This window comes from Nomascus leucogenys, chromosome 24 (genome assembly GCF_006542625.1).
Source record: "Nomascus leucogenys isolate Asia chromosome 24, Asia_NLE_v1, whole genome shotgun sequence".
In the NCBI taxonomy this organism is placed as follows: domain Eukaryota; kingdom Metazoa; phylum Chordata; class Mammalia; order Primates; family Hylobatidae; genus Nomascus; species Nomascus leucogenys.
The window spans coordinates 16,170,103-16,191,295 of record NC_044404.1 but is presented as its reverse complement, the minus strand read 5'-3'; the positions used below and the strand labels follow the sequence as shown (position 1 = coordinate 16,191,295).

The 21,193-nt window shown below is 49.3% G+C and overlaps 2 protein-coding genes across 6 annotated transcripts in view; one reads left to right on the top strand and one right to left on the bottom strand.

The window, feature by feature from the left end:
- ZBTB17 (zinc finger and BTB domain containing 17) overlaps positions 1-1,201 on the top strand; it is a 36,384-nt gene extending 35,183 nt beyond the window's left edge. For all 3 annotated transcript variants that reach the window (XM_030805887.1, XM_030805886.1, XM_030805888.1), the window contains 3 exons: positions 331-540; positions 649-738; positions 818-1,201. In XM_030805887.1, coding sequence (XP_030661747.1) covers positions 331-540; positions 649-738; positions 818-1,101 — 584 coding nt within the window. In that variant the 3' untranslated portion in view covers positions 1,102-1,201. The remainder of the gene's footprint in view (positions 1-330; positions 541-648; positions 739-817) is intronic.
- Positions 1,202-2,615: 1,414 nt separating this feature from the next.
- SPEN (spen family transcriptional repressor) overlaps positions 2,616-21,193 on the bottom strand; it is a 92,007-nt gene continuing 73,429 nt past the window's right edge. For 2 of the 3 annotated variants that reach the window (XM_030805883.1, XM_030805884.1), the window contains 6 exons: positions 20,933-21,033; positions 6,790-14,965; positions 5,422-5,931; positions 5,063-5,257; positions 4,198-4,356; positions 3,568-3,771 (listed from right to left, as the gene is read on the bottom strand). In XM_030805883.1, the coding sequence (XP_030661743.1) occupies positions 3,640-3,771; positions 4,198-4,356; positions 5,063-5,257; positions 5,422-5,931; positions 6,790-14,965; positions 20,933-21,033 (9,273 nt within the window). In that variant the 3' untranslated portion in view covers positions 3,568-3,639. Of the gene's footprint in view, positions 3,772-4,197; positions 4,357-5,062; positions 5,258-5,421; positions 5,932-6,789; positions 14,966-20,932; positions 21,034-21,193 lie in introns of all 3 variants that reach the window. The other variant, XM_030805882.1, reaches the window with a different exon arrangement.

Genomic DNA, 21,193 nt, shown 5'->3' with positions numbered 1-21,193 from the left:
AGCTGTGGCCCCTGCCATGCCTGTTCCTTCCCAGACCCTGCTGCCAGGTGGGGAGCAGGGGGAAGGAAGGGACCCCCAGACCCCAGCCTCGGATGCTAGCTCTTGCTGCAGGTGGCCTTGAAGGCAGTTCTGTTCAAAAGAGGACCTCATTTTCCTAGAGCTTCCAGAGGTGCCAGTGTCACCAGAGACACCCATGCAGCTCTGGTGGCCGTCCCAGAGCACCTCCTGCTGTAAAAGACAGGGTTGCTGGGCAAACGAGTCATTGAGGGCCTCCCACCCCACCCCTGCAGCCCCTTCCCCCAAAGGCAAGAGAGAACTTTGCTCCCCCAGGAGAGAAGCCTTACCTGTGTGATAAGTGTGGGCGTGGTTTCAACCGGGTAGACAACCTGCGCTCCCACGTGAAGACCGTGCACCAGGGCAAGGCAGGCATCAAGATCCTGGAGCCCGAGGAGGGCAGTGAGGTCAGCGTGGTCACTGTGGATGACATGGTCACGCTGGCCACCGAGGCACTGGCAGCGACAGCCGTCACTCAGCTCACAGGTGCGGGCTGTGGGCAGCAGAGGGAAGTCACAGGCAGCTTGCTGCCAGGGTGGCGATGATGGGGCAGTGCCCGTGCCTTCACCTTAGGCCCTGCGACTCTGCCCGCAGTGGTGCCCGTGGGAGCTGCAGTGACAGCCGATGAGACGGAAGTCCTGAAGGCCGAGATCAGCAAAGCTGTGAAGCAAGTGCAGGAAGAAGGTGAGGGGGGGCCACCTGGGTGTGAATGTGGGCGGAGCCCGGGGTCCTTCCCACTCTGACTGCTGCCCCACCTCCACAGACCCCAACACTCACATCCTCTATGCCTGTGACTCCTGTGGGGACAAATTTCTGGATGCCAACAGCTTGGCTCAGCACGTGCGAATCCACACAGCCCAGGCACTGGTCATGTTCCAGACAGATGCGGACTTCTATCAGCAGTATGGGCCAGGTGGCACGTGGCCTGCCGGGCAGGTGCTGCAGGCTGGGGAGCTGGTCTTCCGCCCTCGGGACGGGGCCGAGGGCCAACCCGCACTGGCAGAGACCTCCCCTACAGCTCCTGAATGTCCGCCGCCTGCCGAGTGAGCTGGTGGCCCTTCTGACTGTTTATTTAAGGATGGATGGCACCCTGGAACCGGGAAGGGTGGCCTGTTCCCTAGAGAGAATAAATTGGATTATTTTCTAATGCTGCCTATAGGTCCCTGTGGGGTGGGTGGGGAGCTGGCAGCTATAACTGATGCCACAGAAAGGCTGTACCACCCAGGAACCAGCCTTCCTGGGAAGGTCAGCCCGTCCTTCTTGCTGAATGAGAGTACAACGAGAGCCAGGCTGGCTGCTTTGCCCCAAGTTGAGGAGTGGGCAGTACACTCGGGCTGGAGAGACCTCGGCACCACGTGTCCCATGCCCTCATCCCATCTTGTTTGGAGGCTTCTCACCTGTTCATCTTTAGGGCCCGGCCTCCCCTCGCCCCACAGCTATGACCCTGCTCCCCCTCTGCCCAGGTTGGGGAGAGGTTGGGAAGTTGGGGAAGGGACCAGCAGGGGCGGCCATCAACTGCTTACCAGGACACAGGCAACCCAGAGCGAGCCTGGCTCACAGGCCACTGCTGCCAGGCTTGGCTCAGGGGTCCTTCCAGCCAGAGTGGCAAGGTAGGCCAAGGAGAGTGCCAGGCTCAGGCCACTGCCCTGGCTCTGATGGGCCTAGGGGAGCAGATGGACGCCACACTTGCTTCAGGGTTACCTGGCCTGAGGACTAAGGCCAAGCCGGTGCCATCATCTTTTGGGAAGGTTCAAAAGATGGCATCTCTGCCACCACGCTGGGGGCCCAGAGGAACAGGAAGGAGCAGCCAGGGGCTTTGATGGGGAGGTACGGAGCTGGTGGAGCAGCTTTCTCACTCCTGTCAGCAAGGAGTCAGGAGGTAGGTACCATCTCGGCTCCCCACAGTTGGCCCCAGCACCTGTGGTCCACCGTTCGTTCAGAGGGGGATGCCATCTCACACCAGGACAGGCCCATTTGTAGAAGCCCATTGGTATTGCAAGTGAGACCACCAACTTTATAGTCCCCATGTCCCTGTCCCAACTCCACAGCTGGTAGAGAATCCAGCTGCAGGGGAAGCCTGTCCCCAACTCCCATCCTTCTGTCTGGAGGCAGATAGATACAGGATCAAACGAGCCCCCAAGGGCCCCAGCAGGCCACTGCCTCTGCAGGAGTTAGCCTGCTTCACACTGGGAGAAGGGAAGAGGGGGCAAGAGACAAGAAACCAAAGCTTGCTAAAATGTTTCTGAGATGGCATGGGGTGTGGTTATATTCTCTATCAATCAAAATTGGAAGTGCCTTCCACATTACCTAAGAACCAGTTAGGACTTTGAAGACACCACAAGAGTGAGAAATAGTTACGTTCAGTGTCCATGACCAAAATCTCCTTTGTGCAAGATAAAATTATCCTTGGGGAGGAGGACTGACTAGGAGGCAGAAGGGAAATAGTTCCCATGTACAGACTTGGCATGGGGAGCAAAAGCAGGATGAGGGCTGACTGTTCCCATAAGCCAAGGACCCATGGTTCGTCCTCCCACCCAAGTGACAATGACATTCACACTTGGTGTGTTTTATATTTTTTAATAAAGTTTGTAATCCAATGGACACACAAAACAAAACTGCGCTGAGAAAAACAGTTTCATAAATTAATGTGTTAGGAAGTTGGGGGAGAGATCAAGGTAACAGGAAGAGGGGTTAGCCAGTCTTTTTGTACAGGTGCCGTGTGACACTTCCACATCGCGGGAGCAGGACCCGTGCTGTACCGAAGCGCACTTATACAAATGAGTGGGCAATACAAAGTCTGAATATGAAAATAAGATTTCCTCTGAAAACACATTTTTGGCACAGATTAAAAAAAATGTATGTCGGGGATTTGATTTTTTAAGTCAGTATTATATATATTTATATATATTATATATTTATATATACACACATCCCAAGTTCTGCATATCCCACCAAGAGAAAACCTTTCTGTTTGCTCTTAAACTGTAAACTGTACATCCCGGTGAATCAAAGACGGTGGCAGCAGGAGAATTAAGGTGACGCATCCGAATGAGCAAGGGAGATGGGGGTGGACAAAAAAACCCAATGAAATGTTCCTTGACCCCAAGGTCTCAGCAGAAGTTTGAAGTCCTTCCTGCGTTAAGAGTCTGCAATGTGTGTCTACACACACTGAGACATCCAGAGTGTCACAGCCTGTCTTCACTGGGCAAAAGTCCAAGTCACTAATTTAGTGCAAAGGCAGTTCTGTTTTGTTTCTTAAAAACAAACAAACAAAAAATTTTCATTCCACTGCCCTGTTCCTTTTCTCCAAAAAGAGGAGAGAGAAACCCAGCCCCAGGGTGTCTGCGAGTCCATGGGTTGGTGATGTGTCCTTGGGCTAAAGCATCATGTAAACATACAAGGTAGCAGCACCACTCCCAGAGGAAGTCTGTCCAACTGAGCCGGGCGGCAGGACAGCGAAAGGCTGGCCATCTGGCAGTGGAGTCTGTCCCCTTCGGCAGCTTCTTCCTCTGCTTGGCTGGGTTGTCCTTTGTTTTTGCTGCAGAGCCCTGGGAAGATTCACTGAGGTGATAACCACTCAGTGGCTCACACGGAGGCAATGACAATCATGAGGTGGGGAGAGATGTTGGAGATGCTGGCAAGGAGGTCAGGGGCCAGGCGGGACAGGTGACTCTCAGAGAACTCACAGGGCGGGAAGATCTGCAGCACGTAGGCAGGCTGGAGACAGGATAGAGAGCAAAGTAGGACCCTCTGTCTTCACCCCCACAACTCCATTTCCATTGGGTAGCCCTGAAGAGGCCCAATGCTAAGAGCCAGGCCAAATCAGTCCCCAACCAGCAAATGTGTCAGGACTATGTCTACTGGAAGACCTAGCAGGTGTCAGAAAACTATAAACAGGAACCCCCTGGGGCCCTCTTCCCTATCTTTAAACTCATGGAAAACCTGTGTTCTCAGCAGTTCCCTGGGTTCTCTTCAGGATGGGTGATGGCGCCCCGCCCCATGTGCTCTACTGACTTCTGTCCAAAATGCCCCTTTGCCCACCTCTGGGGCCAGATCTAGTGGGCACCAGATGAGTCAGCCCACCTACCCTGACCAGCCCCACCTGTGGGTGTACATGTGAAGGAAGGACACAGGACAACCGACCTGATTGGAGCCAGGGTTGGGAACGTTGATGATCCCTGCCGCCTGCTTGGCCTGCAGGTAAGTGATGAAGGCAGCCTTGAGGGACTCGGTCTGGCTCACGACATCCTCTTGGTCACGGCCACAGGGCAAAGCCAGCAGCAGACAGTAATCTGTCTCCACCTGAGGCAGAGGCCAACCACCAGTGAGCAGGGGCCTCCTAGTCAAACACCAGCCCACGTCCAACCCACAGTATCAGGTCCACAAAAACCCCCACCTCTGAGATGACTTTAAAGTCTACCCTGATATTTGAATGAAAAAAAAAAAAAAGCTTTTTTTTTCAACCTAAGAAAGCTGATTTAAAAAATAGTAATTTTTAAAAACTGTAAAGCCTTGTTTCTGGGTCTAGAGGTACTTTACATCCCCCCATCAAGTAGAAGCATAGTGGACCCTTCATTGCTCACTTCAAGAATACCGTTACTGGCCAGGCACAGTAGCTCAGGCCTGTAATCCCAGCACTTTGGGAGGCCGAGGCAGCCATATCACTTGAGGTCAGGAGTTCAAGACTGGCCTGGCCAACATGGTGAAACCCCATCTCTACTAAAAATACAAAAAATTAGCTGGGCATGGTAGTGCCATGATGGTTCATGCCTATAACCCCAGCTACTCAGGAGGCTGAGGCAAGAGAATGACTTGAACGCGGGAGGCAGAGGCTATAATGAACAGAGATCGCGCCGCTGCACTTCAGCCCGGGTGACAGAGAGTGTTTCAACAACAAGAATACAGTTAATGCTTCCATGACAGGCCAGGGAGATGGGCTGGCAGGGACTACCTACGTCTTCCCTCCCTGTAGGTGGGGCAGTTGCTCACTTGGGCCTGAGAGTCTTACCGTCATCCTTCGGGCAACCCCTTCCAGCTGCGTTGCCTCCAGCCGCATCCTCTGGGCGATCCTTAGTGGGGGCCCTCCTTCAGAAAGGGGAAGGGACCGATGGGCCAGGACGTTGTTGCCAGAGACGAAGTGGAGCTGCACAGCAGCTGTGTCATTCTTGAGGGCCAGCAGGCCCTGCCACACGATGGGGTACTTCTGCTCACAGGGAAACAAACAGGAAGTGAGCTCATGGCCCCTCGCTGAGCCACGCTGGACACGGCCAGAGGCTGTAGCTTGCGGGTCTTAGCTAGGGAATCTTAGGACATTTGACATGGCATGAAACCTGGGGGCCAGGAAGGGCAGCCCCTGCTCATGCTTACCTTCAGAAGTTGAACCATATCCACGGGTCTCTGGGAAGTCAGGTGTGGAGAGGAATCTTGTTTGGGGGTTGGCTGGAATTCAGTGTGCGGCAGAACCAGTCCTGGTGGGGTGCTGGGGCCAGAGGTTGTTGGGACAAACAATGGCTGTTTTGGGGCAGTCTGAGTGGGAAGAGGGACTGGGAGGTCAGGCTTCATGGAGACAGACACAGGTGACGGGAAGGAAGTCGGGCCTGTTTCCACTTGTGCCCTCTGAACCTGGGTGTGAGGCTCAGGCGGCCTGTTTGCAGGTCCAGCTGGGAGGCGAGGCTGCTCTACTCCAGTCTGGGTCCCCTTTGCCTCCTGGGACACTTGAGGCATCTTGCTGCTTGGTGGCTGGCTGGGCTGGCTGAGTTGGGAGGGCGGGCAGGGTGGTGTGGGCTGGGCAGGCTGTGTGGACTGCACAGGCTGGGCTGGCTGTGTGGACTGCACAGGCTGAGGGGGCTGCAGGGGCTCACCTTCAGGAGGAGGGCCCTGGGGTCGGGAAGGAAGGCAAAGGGACAGAGTCAGTCTGTTGTGCACAAGCCCCTGAGCCCAACAAATGACCCAAAGGGCCATAGGGAAAGGGTAAGATGTGGCACCTCCCGTTGAGTCAGGCCCACAGAAGGAACCTGAATCAACGGAGCTGCTCTCGGGGTTCCAGGTAAGGAGAGATCCCCCATTACCTCCCTCCCCATATGCAGAACTCCCCATGACGTGATCTAATACTTTCATCTCAGAACTAAGAAAGCTCTCTAAACTCATGAAAAGATCAAAATCTTTAGGGACTAGCTGACCAGTTCACTTGTACTCAACCACTATCTTTACCAAAAGGTGGATTTCTTTAAGTAGGGACAGGGTTTCACCATGTTGGCCAAGCTGGTCTTGAACTCCTGACCTCAAGTGATCTGCCAGCCCTGGCCTCCCAACGTGTTGGGATTACAGGCGTGAGCCACTATGCCCGGCCTTTTTTTTTTTTTGAGACTGGGTCTCACTCTGTCACTGGAGCATAGTGGCATGAACTTGGTTCAATGCAACCTCTGCCTCCAGGGCTCAAGCGATTTTCCCACCTCAGCCTCCCAAGTAGCTGAAACCACAGGTGTGTGCCACCACACCTGGCTAATTTTTGTAATTTTTTTTTTATAGAGATGGGGTTTTGCCATGTTGCCCAGGCTGGTCTCGAACTCCCGGGCTTAAGCAATCTTCCCATCTGGGCCTCCCACAGTGCTGGGATTACAGGCATAAACCACCACACCTGGCCCCTGATTTCCTTAACACATCTTTGCTTAAAAGCCTGCTGAGCCCCAGAAGCACATGCCCAACAGACAGTGGGGAGATACCTGGCTGGCTCACCTGAGCAACTGTCTTGGTCCGGGAAGGCAGGCCAACAGAGGAAGCAGCGGGAAACTGAGTGTGTGTGAGCTGGGCCGGGGGGTGGTAGGTGCGGATGTCGCCGTACCGGTACTCTTGAAACAGCTCCCCGCTGGAGTGCACAATCTGCACCCCGTGGGTGACCACCACAGGAGGGGTCAGAGGCAGACCCTGGAGTTGGTTACTGGGGGTAACTGTGAGGATACGAGCCTCACCATGAGGGGCAGGGGCAGGGGCAGGAAGGGGGACAGGGACAGGGACAGGGACGGGGGCAGGGGTGGGGACAGCTTTGGCATCTGGTGTCTTGGCAGCTTCCTTCCCTGGCTGCTGAGGGGCCTTGCTGGCTGGTGGCACCTTCACCACCCCATCCGCGGCCCTGGGCTGCTCGCTGACTGCTGTCACGTGTGGATGCACCATGATCCTCACATCCCGTGGCACAGTATAGGGGTGCAGTCGGTACTCAGACTGCATGACTAGTACCTCTGACTGCACAGGGGCTGTGGCTCGAGCGACGGGAAGGTGATAATGCACTTCCTCCTCGGGAGGGTGCTGGGAGGCCAGCGCAGGCACACCAGCTGGGGCTGGCTGCGGGGTGCTGGCACGCTGTGGGGCCCTGACCTCTATTTGCTGGGGCTGCAGCGGAGCCCGAGGAGAGTGAAGCGCTTCTGGCCGGATGCTGTAGGTGATACTGGGCAGTGTGGGAGTGTTCATTCTCACCTCGCCCTGGGAGAGGTGGCTCAGGGACACAGTCTGGGTGATGCTGTGGGGTGGCATGATGACAGACTGCTCTGGGTGGATGCTGGAGATGAACTGGGGCACTGGGATGCCTGCAGCCAGCATGACTGTGGCGTTGGTGGAGAGCGCCGTGGATGCAGTACTGCTGGGGTGGCTTGCCCTTGGGAATGAGGATGGCCCGGGTCCACTCGGTCGAGGAGAATGAGCGTCTAGCTTTGCGGCTGCCAAATGGGAGACAGTCCGATCTGCTGGGATGCTGGGCCCCGAGGGGACATGGTTGACTTCTGTAGGCAGTTTGCTGGGCAGAGCAGGAGGGTGGTGGGGCGTGAGCGTGGACCCCAGGTTGGCCGGCTGAAGGACCTTGGTCTCAATTTTAAGGGTGACGGGGTCAGCAAGCTTCTTGTTTGTGGTGACAATGCTTGGGGTGAGTACCAGCTGGTTGTGAACCAGCACAGGGGGTGTGTTGATCCCCTGGGTGAGAACCTTCACCGTGCCTCCCTGGGTGACAGGTGTGGACACCGAGAGGTGAATGGGCTCGGGCTTCTCCAAGGATGGCCTATCGGCCTTCACAGATGAAATCACAGGAGAGGCATTATATGTCTGGGCGGTCAGTACCAACGTGGAATGGGTGGCCACGTTCGCATAGCCTGCAGGAGCTTGAGGGCCTTTGGATGGAGGCTGCGATGCTGTGACAGAATCGGGTTTGACCTGGGACTTGGACACCGACTGCTGAAATTCAATGTCCATTGCACTGGCCGGGGGGATCTGGCTGATCTTCGCACTGATCCGCTGTGGGCCTTCGGTCTTCTGCCCTGAATAACTCAGGAGCACAACCCCTTCAGAAGTGTTCACACGCAGCCCCGCCCCTGAGCCCGTGTCTGCCGGACGATCGTCAATCACAGGCATGGACCCTGGGTGGAATCGACTGTTTTCATTAGCACTCACTCTTTGTTTGCACTTTGCTGACGGCGCAATCACTGCCCCTGCCATTGTCACCGTGCCTGTTGTGGCCGTCACACCACCAGATGCAGCAGTAACTGCACCCGCTGTGACAGTCACTGCACTTGCTGTGGCATTCACTGCACTCGCGGCGGCATTGACTGTGCCTGGGGCGGCGTTCACTGTGCCCACTGTGGCGTTCACTGGAGTGGTGAGAACATTCACTGGCCCTGTGAGAACATTCACAGGCCCCTTCAGGACGTTCACGGGCCCAGCAGGGGTACTCACCAAACTTTTCAGTGTGGTCACTGAGCCCTTCACGGGGCCTTTCAGGGCATTCACTGGGACCAGGGAGACGTTCACCAGGCCAGTGAGTGCGCTCACCAGACCAGTGAGGGTTTGAGGAGCCGGTTTTGCCAAGGTTATCTTCTGTGAATTTTCCAGGTCAATGCTGACAGGCATCCGGCTAATAACAGAGGTAATTTTGGGAGCAATGACTGGAGCCACCTTTTCCTTGTCAGCAACTACCAGCACCTCCGAGGCTTGTGTCTCAGAGTTGTTTGTCACTGGAGCTGCTGTTTTTTCTTCTAAAGGCTTTTTAGATTCAACTGGAGGGGGCGGGGCCTCATGTAGGCAAGGGGCAGCACTGACAGGCTCTGCAATGGCTGTGGTGACACTTGTGGAAGTGACACCTGTGGCAGACACATACTTGGGGTCCATGAGAATCTTCCTTAGGGTGCTGGAGCTGGTGTCGACATCAGAGGCCTTTGTGTCTGGGGGAAGAGCTGGAGATGGAGTGGACTGAGCCCGTGGCTCTTCCTGCCTTGTGATCCACTCTGTCACCTTAGTAGGGGGGCTCTGGTGTGGAATCCCCCCAGAGGCGACAGGAGGTGAGAGCTTTGCTGCAGTTACAGAAGGCAGTGTGGGTAGGGGGATGCTTGGATCGCTGGGTGGGGTCACCGGGTCACTTTCAATGATGGAATGCACCCTGAACCTGGCTTGAGGCTCCTCATCCACCGGCGCTGGCTGGGGAGGTGGGGGAAGGTCTGGGGGCACAGATGCTTTGGTTGGAGTCCTTTCCTCAACACCGATTTCTTGGGACGAATTCTCTGTGGAGGGAGTCTTGCTTAGGTCAGAAGTACATGACTGAGGAGGAGTGGAATGGGGTTTCTCACTCTGCTTTTCTTCCTGTGGGGCTTCGGGGTGCTGTACTGTTGTCTCCTCATTTGCAGCAGGACTCTCACCTTGAGCTTGGTCGGATTCAGGGACATGGCTGTCTACAGGAGCCACCACTTTCTTGTTTGTGTTCCGTTTGCGGCGTGATCGGGTTGTTTTCTGGCGCCCTTTGTCTTTCCGAACAAGAGTGACTTCCGCTTCTTTAGACCCTTTGGCTTCTGGCACTGATTGTGAGGTTTCACTGCTATTTCCTCTGGCTTCCTTGGTATCTGTTGGGCCTGCTGAGGGGTCAGGAGCATTGACTGGCGGCCTAGAAGATTCTGTAGCAGCCTCAGTTTCTAGGATGCCAGATACAGCCTCGTCTGCCTCCATTCCTTCCTCAGAAGGCTGCAGTGCCTGTGCACCTGCAGAGGGTTGCAGATCTGTCTGGGATTCTCCAGGATAAGGTGGAGGTGCTGGGAAGTTTTCTGGCTCCCCAGAAATGTCATTGATGATGGAGCCGATGGCTGCAGCCAGCTCTGTTTCACTTGCTTGGTGTGCAGGCTTGTCCCTGTCCTCTGGGGCAAGGCCCTCTGGTGCATCTGCCTTATAGGCAGCAGAGGCAGAGGCCTCGGCGAGCTTTGCGATGTGTTCCACGGCCTGCTCCAGCTCCATCTGCTTGGCTAACTGGGTGGCTTCTGGGGACGGCCCAGAGGCAGACACGTCTTCTTTCTCTGGTTCCTTGTCTGGATCAATTGGATCACTTTTCAATTGGGATGATAAACCATCCTCCTTTTGGGGACTCTCACTTTTCTCAGGGGAGACTGCCACCACCCCAGCTTCCCTCTCCCCTGCCTGTGCTGCAGCCCCCCTGGGACTGACAGCAGCATCCACATTTTTCAGACTTGCAGATTTGTCCACTGCTAACCTGGAGTTTCGAGATCTTCCTCTCTTTGATTTGGAGTTTTTTTCAGGGGCCGGTTTTTTCTCTACAACTTCAACAGGGGCGGCTTCAGGGGGGTTTTTGTCTGTGCCAGCATCTTTTCTGTCACGTTTCTGTTCACTCCCTGCCTCCTCCTCAGCAGCCTTGTGTTCCGTGGAGCTCTCTTTCACGCCTATTTGGGGGCCCACCTCAGTGGTGGCCTCAGGACGTGTAGCATCCACCTTCGGTTCATTTTTTCCCTTTTTTCCTTGGGGGCCACCACCAGCTGCAGTTTTCTGGGACCGTGGGGACCGCCATCCCTCAGGTGGCTTGAGTGTTTCTGCAGGTTCCTTGGCCTCGTTCTCCTCCTCTTCATCGGCTCGCCGGCGTGTCTTTGGAGGCCTTCCCCTCCGAGGGGTGGTGGGAACCGCCGCGGCCTCCTGAAGCTCTCGCTCCAATCTCTTTCTGGTCACTCTTGGCTGCTCAACGGGCTCTTTGACAGGAGAGCGGTTTTCGTGGTCACCCATGGTTGCATAGACACTCCTTACATTCCGGCGCCTTGTTCGGCTGAGAGGCAAGCTTGGTTCGGGATGTTCAAGGTCTGCAGCAGAGTTTTTAGAAGCAGTCCTTGTAATCTTCTCTGCCTCCATCTTCAATTCCAAAAGCTTCTGTGCTTCTCCCCGAGGAGAACTGGACCGCTTGAGTTTTTCCCGGTCTATCCTCTCACTCTTCCTTGTGACGGGCTTCTCCACGATACTCACTGCAGCTGCCTGAACAGCGGTCTTTGAACGCTTGCTTTTGTTTGGCTTTTTATCCTTTGCAGCAACTGGAGGAGCAACCTCTAAATCTTCAGAAGCTGGGGGCTGAGCCTCAGGAGCAGCTTCGGCTTTCTGGTTTGCGTCAGGCTCAGCATCTGCAGTGGCGTCTGGCTTTTCGGCCTTTGGCTCATTGGCTTCCTCAGACTTCTGAGCTGGTTTTGAAAGTGGCTGGGTACTGTCAGGCTCTGGATCTACGTTGCTCTCTGCCTGGGAAAACGAGGCCCCAGGAGTTGGAGGCTTGGCATCCAGATAAGGCAGCTGGTCACCTGATGAACCTTCCTCAACACGTGCAGGCATCACGGCAGCTTCTTTATTGGGGTCTGCTCCTGGGGGCAGGTCTACTTGTTCCAGCTGTTCCACAGGGGCAGGAGCAGGTTCAGACACAGGCTTTGCTTCTTCTGAGACAGTGGCTGGCTCCACAGTCTTCTCTTCTGTTACCAAAGGTGCCTCTACCATTTTGTCACCAGTGGTCTTCTCTAGTGCTGATGGGGCTGATTCTAGAGTTACGACTGTTACACTTGGAGGCCCAACGGAAGGTGGAGTTTTTAGTTCTGAATCTCTATTCTCAGGAGCAGATTCTGGGGTCTTGGGATGATTTTCTATATCTTCCTGTTTCTCAACCTCTTTGGGTTTCTGGTCTTTTTCTTTTTCTTTCTGTTGCATCCGTGTGAGCTCCATAAATCTACTATGGAACAGAACTACTGGTTCTTGAATGGAATCATTTGTGCTGTTTGCTCCCTCAGATGTCTGCTTCCCATAGATCCTACCAGAAATGAAGTCAGAGTCTTCCTCTTTTCTCTCTAGATGCTGCAATCGCTTGGAATCTTGTTCAAAGATTGAGCTGTGTAAAAAACGAGAAGCAAACAATTCCTGCCTCTCTTGCTCTTCTTCTTTATGGTCCTCTTTCTTATCATCCATTTTCCCTTCTGAATCAGTCCTAATTTTCTTCTTTTTCATGTACCAGGATGGAATAGGTCTTGGAGCAGAGTCAACCTTTTCTTTATCTTTGTTGTTTCGAAAATTTGCAAATCGGGAGTCCCAATCAAGAAAAGACCAATTTTCTTCACGAGATGAAGAGAGGGATTTAGCTCTTTCAAGCAAAGCTTTAGTGTCTGGTGTGATTGTCTTATCCAATGCAAAAGAGTAAAATTTGTTCCTTTCTAAAGAACTAGAGAGTCTTTCATCTCGCTCACGGAGCTTGTCTTCTCTGTCCCTCAATAAAAAAGACAATCGAGAACTTTCATATAATGCAGAGGCTCTGGGTGAGTGGGATTTGTGTTCACCATCTTCGTCAGAATCAGAAGGTACCTCACCAGGTTCCAGATCTCGTACAGACCTTTTTCGAAGGCTCTCTCTCTTAATTATGCTGTTTGGGAAACTCACATCAAATCTGCTGGCATCTTGTTTCATCTGAGAGTCCCAACGATTTAGTTCATCTTCAGAATTCAAGACAGATAGTTTTATTTTGGCCATATCTGCCATCTGTTCTCTCCTGCTGGAATCATAAGGATTAAATTTTAACGACTCTTCCCTGACTGTTATGTTAGAATAGGAGAGGACTTTTTCATCTACTTTAGGAGACCCTTTTACTGACATTAGCCTAGGGGAGCCTATGGGATCCTCATCTTCATGGAAGGAACCATGTCGGACACTGGGAGAACAACCAGTCCTTTCAGAATCTTCGCTGATTTGGCGTGAACTTCTGTAATTCCGTTCTCGCTTGGTGCAGACATCAAAATCGACATGATCCATCCTTTTCTTTTTGCTAGGAGGAGAGTCATCAGTGACATCTTGAGGGGGTTTGCCTACCTCGTGAACGAGGCTACGTCTTTCATATTCATCTACGTCTTTTTTAGGACTGCCAAACTTCTCAGACTTGGCTATTTCCATTTCCATCTGCTGTTTCCTACGACTCTGCTCCATTTGTTTTCGGTAACTCTGCGTGTGATCGATGTCAATGCCAATTTTTTCTTCAGTATTTACTGAATGTGATTTCTCTTGGCCTGATTTACGTTCAGGTGTTTCATCACGAAGACTGCAATAGTTTTTCCTAACGTCTTCTCTCTCTGGTCCTTGATCATCTAATACCTGCAGCTGTTTGAGCTGTGCTTTTGAGGGAATGGGCTTTTTTGATTGGATTTCTTGATTTTCCACAGATTCACCTGCTGGTTCTCCCAGTCTTGCTTGTAGGTCTGAGCTGGGCCTTGAGCCAGACCCAACAGAAATACTGGCAAGCTCCTGACAGTCTTTGGGGCTGGCAACAGTATTAAGTCTGTCCAGTTTGATTTTTTTAGATTCTCTTTTAAGAATTTCTTTCCTCACAGGCTTTCTTTCAGCCTCTCCTTCCCTCAGCACAATGACCTCTCTAGAGGACACGTCAGGCTGCTTTTTTGAAAGTACGCGAGCATCCTCCATCTCTGGACTGCTTTTCTTGATCTCTGGTTTTTGCTTTTCTGCTTTTAAATTGGAATCTGCAAAGCGCCTTTTCCTTGCTTCCAGCTTCTCCAGATCCACAGCATTTACCCCGTCTGCAGCCTGCTCAGGCTTGAGGTGTTTCCTGGCTTTAAGCCTGCCCTCCTTCTCCACCACTTCAACATGGCTTGAAAGTCCCTTTTCCTTTGGTACTTTCATTCTAACTGATTCCAATTTAGACAAGTCAGATTTTGCAGGCTCCGTCTGAGAGACCTGAAGTTTCTGGTCCAGGGTAGAAGATTTGACAGTGTCATTATCAAGCTTGGCTTTCAACTTTTCCACAGGAGTGTGGTCAATGACCTTTCCCTCTTTCTCTTTCACTCGAGTCAAAACCACGCAAGGCATGAGTTCCAGGCGGTTTTTTGCTATTCCCTCTTTGTCAGCTTTCTCTCTGCTCAGTTTATTACAACTCCTGGGCTTTTCAGGGCTTTGCTCTCGCTCATTTTCTTGGTCCGTTTCTGAAGACTGAGAACTAGGGGAGTGAACCTTTCCTTTGCGTTTTTGCTTGTCAGTTTTGTCCTTTTCCACTTTTTCCTTCCGTATTAAGCGTCTCTCTCTCTCCACTCTCTCCGGATCAAAAGTTCGTTCTTTATCTGTCTTTTCATTTTTTGTATAGCGCTCCAAACGAGATTTGTCAAGTTTCTCATATTTTGGAGGGGAGAGTGAGCTACAGCTTCCACTCCGGTCTGAGGATCGGCTGTAAAGCCTCCTCTCAGAATCACTCGGCAACCTCTCTGCCTGAGAGGGAGATGCTCCAGGACTCTGTGGACGTCGCAAGTGAACAGGACTTTGACTTCGTTCAATTGGCCTCCTCTCATGGTCTCTGTCCCGGTCGGACTCAAATCTGTCACGTTCTCTTTCTCGTTCCCTTTGCCTGTAACTATATTCCCTAATATCTTGTTCATAAGGATCATTCCTGTAATCCCTGTATTCCCGAGGATCATCATAGTATCGTGATTCATAGTAGTCTCCTTGGTAAGTTTCCCATTCTGAATAAAACTCTCTCCCTCGAGCTGGATAGTCCCGCCTGGAATCCTCAGGATAAGTGCCTGGAGTTCGAACACTCTCATAATATGTACGATCTTGGTTATAGTCGTAGGATGCCCTTCGTTCCTCTCTGCCAAAAAATAACAAAGATATTAGTTCTTTTGTTTCCTCATCACTTATGCATGAAATCATACATATGAAATCAGAAATTCCTGCTTCTAAAAAATCTTTGACATTATTTAATCATTTGTGAAATGATTAGTTTGTAGTAGCTATCCACTATAGCTTCAAGTAGCTACTAGGCACTTGAAATCTAGCTAAATTAAGATGTGTAAAATACACACCCAATTTTGTAGACCTAGTTTATAGAAAACAATTTAGACTGATTACATGTTGAAACAACATTTTAGATATATTAAAGAAAATTAATTTCACTTTGTCTTTTTAATGTGGCTACTAGAAAATTTAAAATTACATATACAGAACTTATATAACTTACATTATGCTCCTATTGGGCAGTGGTGATTGAACCCTTTTTTAATGTTTCTGGTAACTGCGGCGTTGTGACAAAGCAGACACTAGTTAGTGGACAATATCCTCATACTCTTACCTAAGTCTCCCACAAAATTACTATTCTATAAAAAGATATTCTTACCATAACTTGGGAAATAAATCCACTGTTTAGAAAAACAGATAAAAATTTTAACTAAAATCTTGCCATCTATGTGACCTGTATGATACTGTTAACACTTCTATCTAATTCACAGTTTTTAAAAAATACACTGGAACCTGGTTAAACTCTCTGAACTCAGTCTCCTCACTCATAAAATGATGGTAGCTTTTCCTCATAAAGCTCTTAAAAAGATTAAGATAAAACCTGTAAAAACTTTCCTAGCATAATCCTAGGCAGGTACTTGGCCTTAGTAAATGTTGTCACTTTCCCCCAGGCTGCCAACTAACAAACCAGGGATGACTGCAAGCACCGTGAGAGAACTCCTCCAGTTTTAAGGAACTTACCAAAGGTTTTCTCCCACAGGGACCTGTCTGGTGCCTTCAAAATAGGATTAAATTTACACACAAGAACATATATTATATGAAATTAAATACACCTGTAACAGAGACCAATTACTTCCTTCACTCATTCATTCTCAGCAATGTTTGTTCTCTCACTTAGATACACCTGGCTCATTCTAGATAACACTGCCATTAGTAGCTCGCTGAAAGAACACTAGAATTTGGCTGGACGCAGTGGCTCATGCCTGTAATCCCAGCACTTTGGGAGGCCGAGGCGGGTGGATCACGAGGTCAGGAGATCGAGACCATCCTGGCTAACATGGTGAAACCCCATCTCTACTAAAAATAGAAAAAATTAGCCGGGTGTGGTGGCAGGCGCCTGTAGTCCCAGGTACTCGGGAGGCTGAGGAAGGAGAATGGCATGAACCTGGGAGGCGGAGCTTAAAGTGAGCCAAGATCGTGCCACTGCACTCCAGCCTGGGCGACAGAGCGAGACACCGTCTCAAAAAAAAAAAGAACACTAGAACATAAGCCCCATAAAGACACAGGCTTTGTCTTCTTGGCCAAAATTTCTCTAGCTCTTACAACAGCACTTGGCTCATAGCACTCAACTATTTGTTAAAAGAATGAACTTTAGAAAAATATATCAAAGCTGCTACTAAATGATGTTCCAACTCCTTTGAACAGCAAATGAAGCATCTAGACTGAACATTCCAACACTGGAAGCATCAATAACACATTATTTTTTATATATATGTGTATATATATATATCCGAGCTGGAGTGCAGTGGCACAATCTCGGCTCACTGCTCTCCACCTCTGGGGTTTAAGTGATTCTCCTACCTCACCACCACCATGAGTAGCTGGGAATACAGGCATGCGCCACCATGCTTGGCTAATTTTTTTGTATTTTTAGTAGAGACAGGTTTCACTGTGTTGGCCAGGCTGAACTCAAACTCCTGACCTCTGGTGATCTGTCCACCTCAGTCTCCCAAAGTTCTGGGATTACAGGCATGAGCCACCGTGCCTGGCCTATTATATGTACTTACACTGAACTTTCTCAAAGAAAATATTTTATTGTGTATCTATGATATTTGGTTTAATTGGATTCAAGATGATCCTTCCACAGCTCCATGGGAATCAGATTCCTTGTCTAAATACTGACCAGCCAGCTCATAAATAACTGTTACTAGGCATCGAATTAGGCTAATTTAACTCATTACCACCATAAATACATACTTTGAGGATGTATTTTCCACATGAAGGTGAACACATTATATACCTTCTAATATTATAAAGTGAGTAAGACACCTAGAATGGTCATTAGTTTACTGCCCATATTAATGGTAGGCTTGAGTCATATTTTAAAAACACAGTATCAAGATATCTTTTTAATTAAGCAAACTAAAACTATATCTAAAAATATGGGCTGGGCATGGCAGCTTAGGCTTGTAATCCTAGCACTTTGGGAGACCTGCTTGAGGCCAGGAGGAGTTCAAGACTGGCAGGATCAACACAGCAAGACCCCATCTCTACAAAAAAAAAAAAAATTAATAAAAATTTATAAAGTAGTAATATAAAAAAAAGTTTTGGAAGGCAGAAATATATATATAAGCATTCATGCTGCAGCACTGTTCAGCTTAACAAATACTTATTTTGCTGGGCCCCATGACAACAAACGAAATAAGCAGTTCTGCCCTCAAAGAATTCAACAATTTAAGCAGGGACAACACAACTGGCACTTGGACCGTGTACGGGGACACTGAGGAACTGCAGAAAGTCAGGTTCAGAGAGAACTCTGTTCACAAAACCACACAGTATCCAAAGTACCATAAGTAGATGTCATCTGAATCACAATGTGACCCTGTAAATTCATCTCGAGAACCACTTTGGTAAAGGGTAAGCTCAATGCACTAGCAGGTAGGAACCCTAGGTTTATCCCCAGCCCAGCCCCTTAGTGGCCTGTGACCTTATTAGCAAAAGTTCCTTCCATAAAAAGCGTTACCTGACAAGAGTATTAGAGGGATCAAATGAAATACTACTTGGAAAATGGGAAAGCCCTGTGCAAATACAGTTGTCATTTGCATTCCTGAGCTTATCATTAGCGTTAAAGCATTTTTTTTCATTCATGCATCAACTATTCAGTGAGATAACTTCCATTCTATGGAAGAGGCAAAGATCCTCAAGGTCTACTGCAAGGAATGCATTCCATAAGCACTGCCAACTGAAACCACACGGGGCAAACCTGGGTCACAGTGAAGTCCCACACCCTCCTGCTTCCTCACGAGGAGATAACCGCCATTTGAGAGGGATCAATAACCATGAGAAAAAACACAGAACAAACCCAAAGCCAGTTAGTTCATCACTAAAAAAAAAAACAATGACTTTTGGCCGAGCGCAGTGGCTCACACCTGTAATCCCAACACTTTGGGAGGCCGAGGCGGGTGGATCACCTGAGGTCGGGAGTTTGAGACCAGCCTGACCAACATGGAGAAACCCCATCTCCACTAAAAATGCAAAATTAGCCAGGCCTGGTGACGCGTGCCTGTAATTCCAGCTACTCTGGACCTGAGGCAGGAGAATCGCTTGAACCCGGGAGGCGGAGGTTGCGGTGAGCCGAGATTGCGCCATTGCACCCCAGCCTGGGCAACAAAAGCAAAACTCTGTCTCAAAAAAAAAATAGATTTTAAGTAGTAATATACAAAAAGTAACACCCACATTACATTATTCAACCCTCACACAAAACTCCTGTTTTAAAATATTTAATATACACAGAGGATTTTAATGGATTTTCTATGTTTTAGGTGCACATAGGCCTCCAGGACACTTTCCACTCACATATAGATAAGAATTCCTTGTAAGCATTTACTGTATTAACAATGACTTCAAACTGCTACTTGGGAAGCCAGGATGGAGAATTTTTTTCTCTCTTGACATAAGATACACACATTATCTTGCATGTGGCCACACAATTTTATGCTCACTCTCGCTGTCTTACACTCACACAACTGAGAAAACAGCCTATCAAGCCTGACTTTCTAGCTAAAGGAGTGTTGATCTTTGAAGCTTTGTGATTTGGATTCTGATCTGGTAAGAAACCATCAAAACCTGACAAGTTTGAGCTTTTGAGAATTTGGCCGTAGGGAGCATTTTCCATTTAAAAACACCAAGTAGGCCGGGCGCAGTGGCTCACGCCTGTAATCCCAGCACTTTGGGAGGCCAAGGTGGGCGGATCACGAGGTCAGGAGTTCAAGACCAGCGTGACCAATATGGTGAAACCTCATCTCTACTAAAAATACAAAAATTAGCCGGGCATGGTGGCATGCGCCTGTAGTCCCAGCTACTCGGGAAGCTGAGACAGGAGAATCGCTTGAACCTGGAAGGCAGAGGTTGCAGTGAGCCAAGATCGTATCGCTGCACTCTAGCCTGGGCAACAGAGCAAGACTCTATCTCAAAAAAAAAAAAAGCACCAAGTATTCAATGACTGTTGTACAATATTCCACTAAGAAATGAATTAATATATATTAATACTTGCTATCACTTAAACAAAAATGAATTGGCAAGAAGAGGCAGTAGAAAGGGAACGCATTCAACAGGGCTTGTGGCAACACAACCCTGACTTGGCTCATCTTGCCATGGAGCCCTTTTCATACTTTGAACTCAACTGTCTAAAGGCGTTTTTCACACAAACCTTTTGTCTAACACGTATGTATAGGGGTGGAGACCTAGTGGGAACATTCCAGGAAACTTAATCAGAGGCATGTCTGGAAAAACTGCTTGATCATATGGACCAAATTTCCATTTTCAAAAGTAATCAGCTATTGAAGAATCTGGTGGCATTATCTTAAGATGTTTTACTATATTTCGGTCTGTTCAGCAGAAAAAACATTAAATACTGCATAACCATGACTGAAAGTATTAACAAGGGGAAATCAGGTTTGCCCTGCACATTGCCAAAGTTACCAGTTTACATATGCTTTGGCTTATTGATTCACTTTGACTATTTAAGAGATTCAACTTTAAAATAAAGCTCTTGATATTCTTTTGGAAGTTTTTTTTTTTTTAAGTTGAATGTATGAGCACATACAAGCTGGATGTTGTCATTACTAAATATGTAGCAATTTAAAAGTTTATAATGCACTCTAACATATATTAATACATTTACTTTAAGAAGTAACTGTAAGCAAGATGATTTGTATTTATGATTAATGGTACATAAAGCAGACCAGGTGCAGTGGCTCACACCTGTAATCCCAGCGCTTTGGGAGGCCAAGGCGGGCAGATCGCTTGAGCCCAGGAGTTCAAGACCAGCCTGGACAACATGGAGAAACCCCATCTTTACAAAAATTACTCCAGCGTGGTGGCAAGTGTCTGTAGTCCCAGCTATTCAAGAAAATGACGTGTGAGGATCACTTGAGCCTATAAGGCAGAGACTGCAGTGAGCCATGATCATGCCACTGTACTCCAGTCTGGGTGACAGAGTGAGATCCTGTCTCAAAAAAAAAAGTACAGGCCAGGCGCGGTGGCTCACGCTTGTAATCCCAGCACTTTGGGAGGCCGAGGCGGGCGGATCACGAGGTCAGGAGATTGAGACCATGGTGAAACCCCGTCTCTACTAAAAATACAAAAAAATTAGCTGGGCGCGGTGGCGGGCGCCTGTAGTCCCAGCTACTCGGAGAGGCTGAGGCCAGAGAATGGCGTGAACCCGGGAGGCGGAGCTTGCAGTGAGCCGAGATTGCGCCACTGCACTCCAGCCTGGGCGACTGAGCGAGACTCCGTCTCAAAAAAAAAAAAAAAAAAAAAAAAAAAAGTACATAAAGTTATCACCTGGCAAAAACAGTAACTCTTTCAAGCTCTAGGAGCGTTCAGAGAGAAATCCAGACAGGTTGCTCCAAACCCATAGGAATTACCTGGAAACTGGATTCAAAAAAATAAACCTTTGTTTCCATATGAAGTGATAAAAGAGAAGCATTCTCTATTCTAGAAGATGAAAGTAGGGGTAAAAAGTGAAAAATAAAATTTAATGCCATCTTAAGTTTCTGTATTAAAACTCAAGCTACACTGATAAGTTTAAAATACATACCTTCTTTCGGCTAACATTTCATAAAAGTCTCTGATGTCTTGACCAGATTTCTCCATGCAGTGATAAAAAGCCAGCTGACTTTCCCGATTTGCAAAATCCACCTTTAAAAAAAAAAAGAGAGGTGTTTGATGCAAGTTTCAAATTTTAATGATGGAAGAATGTTATCAAATTTGTAAATTCTTCACAACATAGCCCTTCTGAGAAAATTTCAGGAAAACAGCAATGTATCTCAAGTAAAACAGTCCCAATCATTGAAACTAT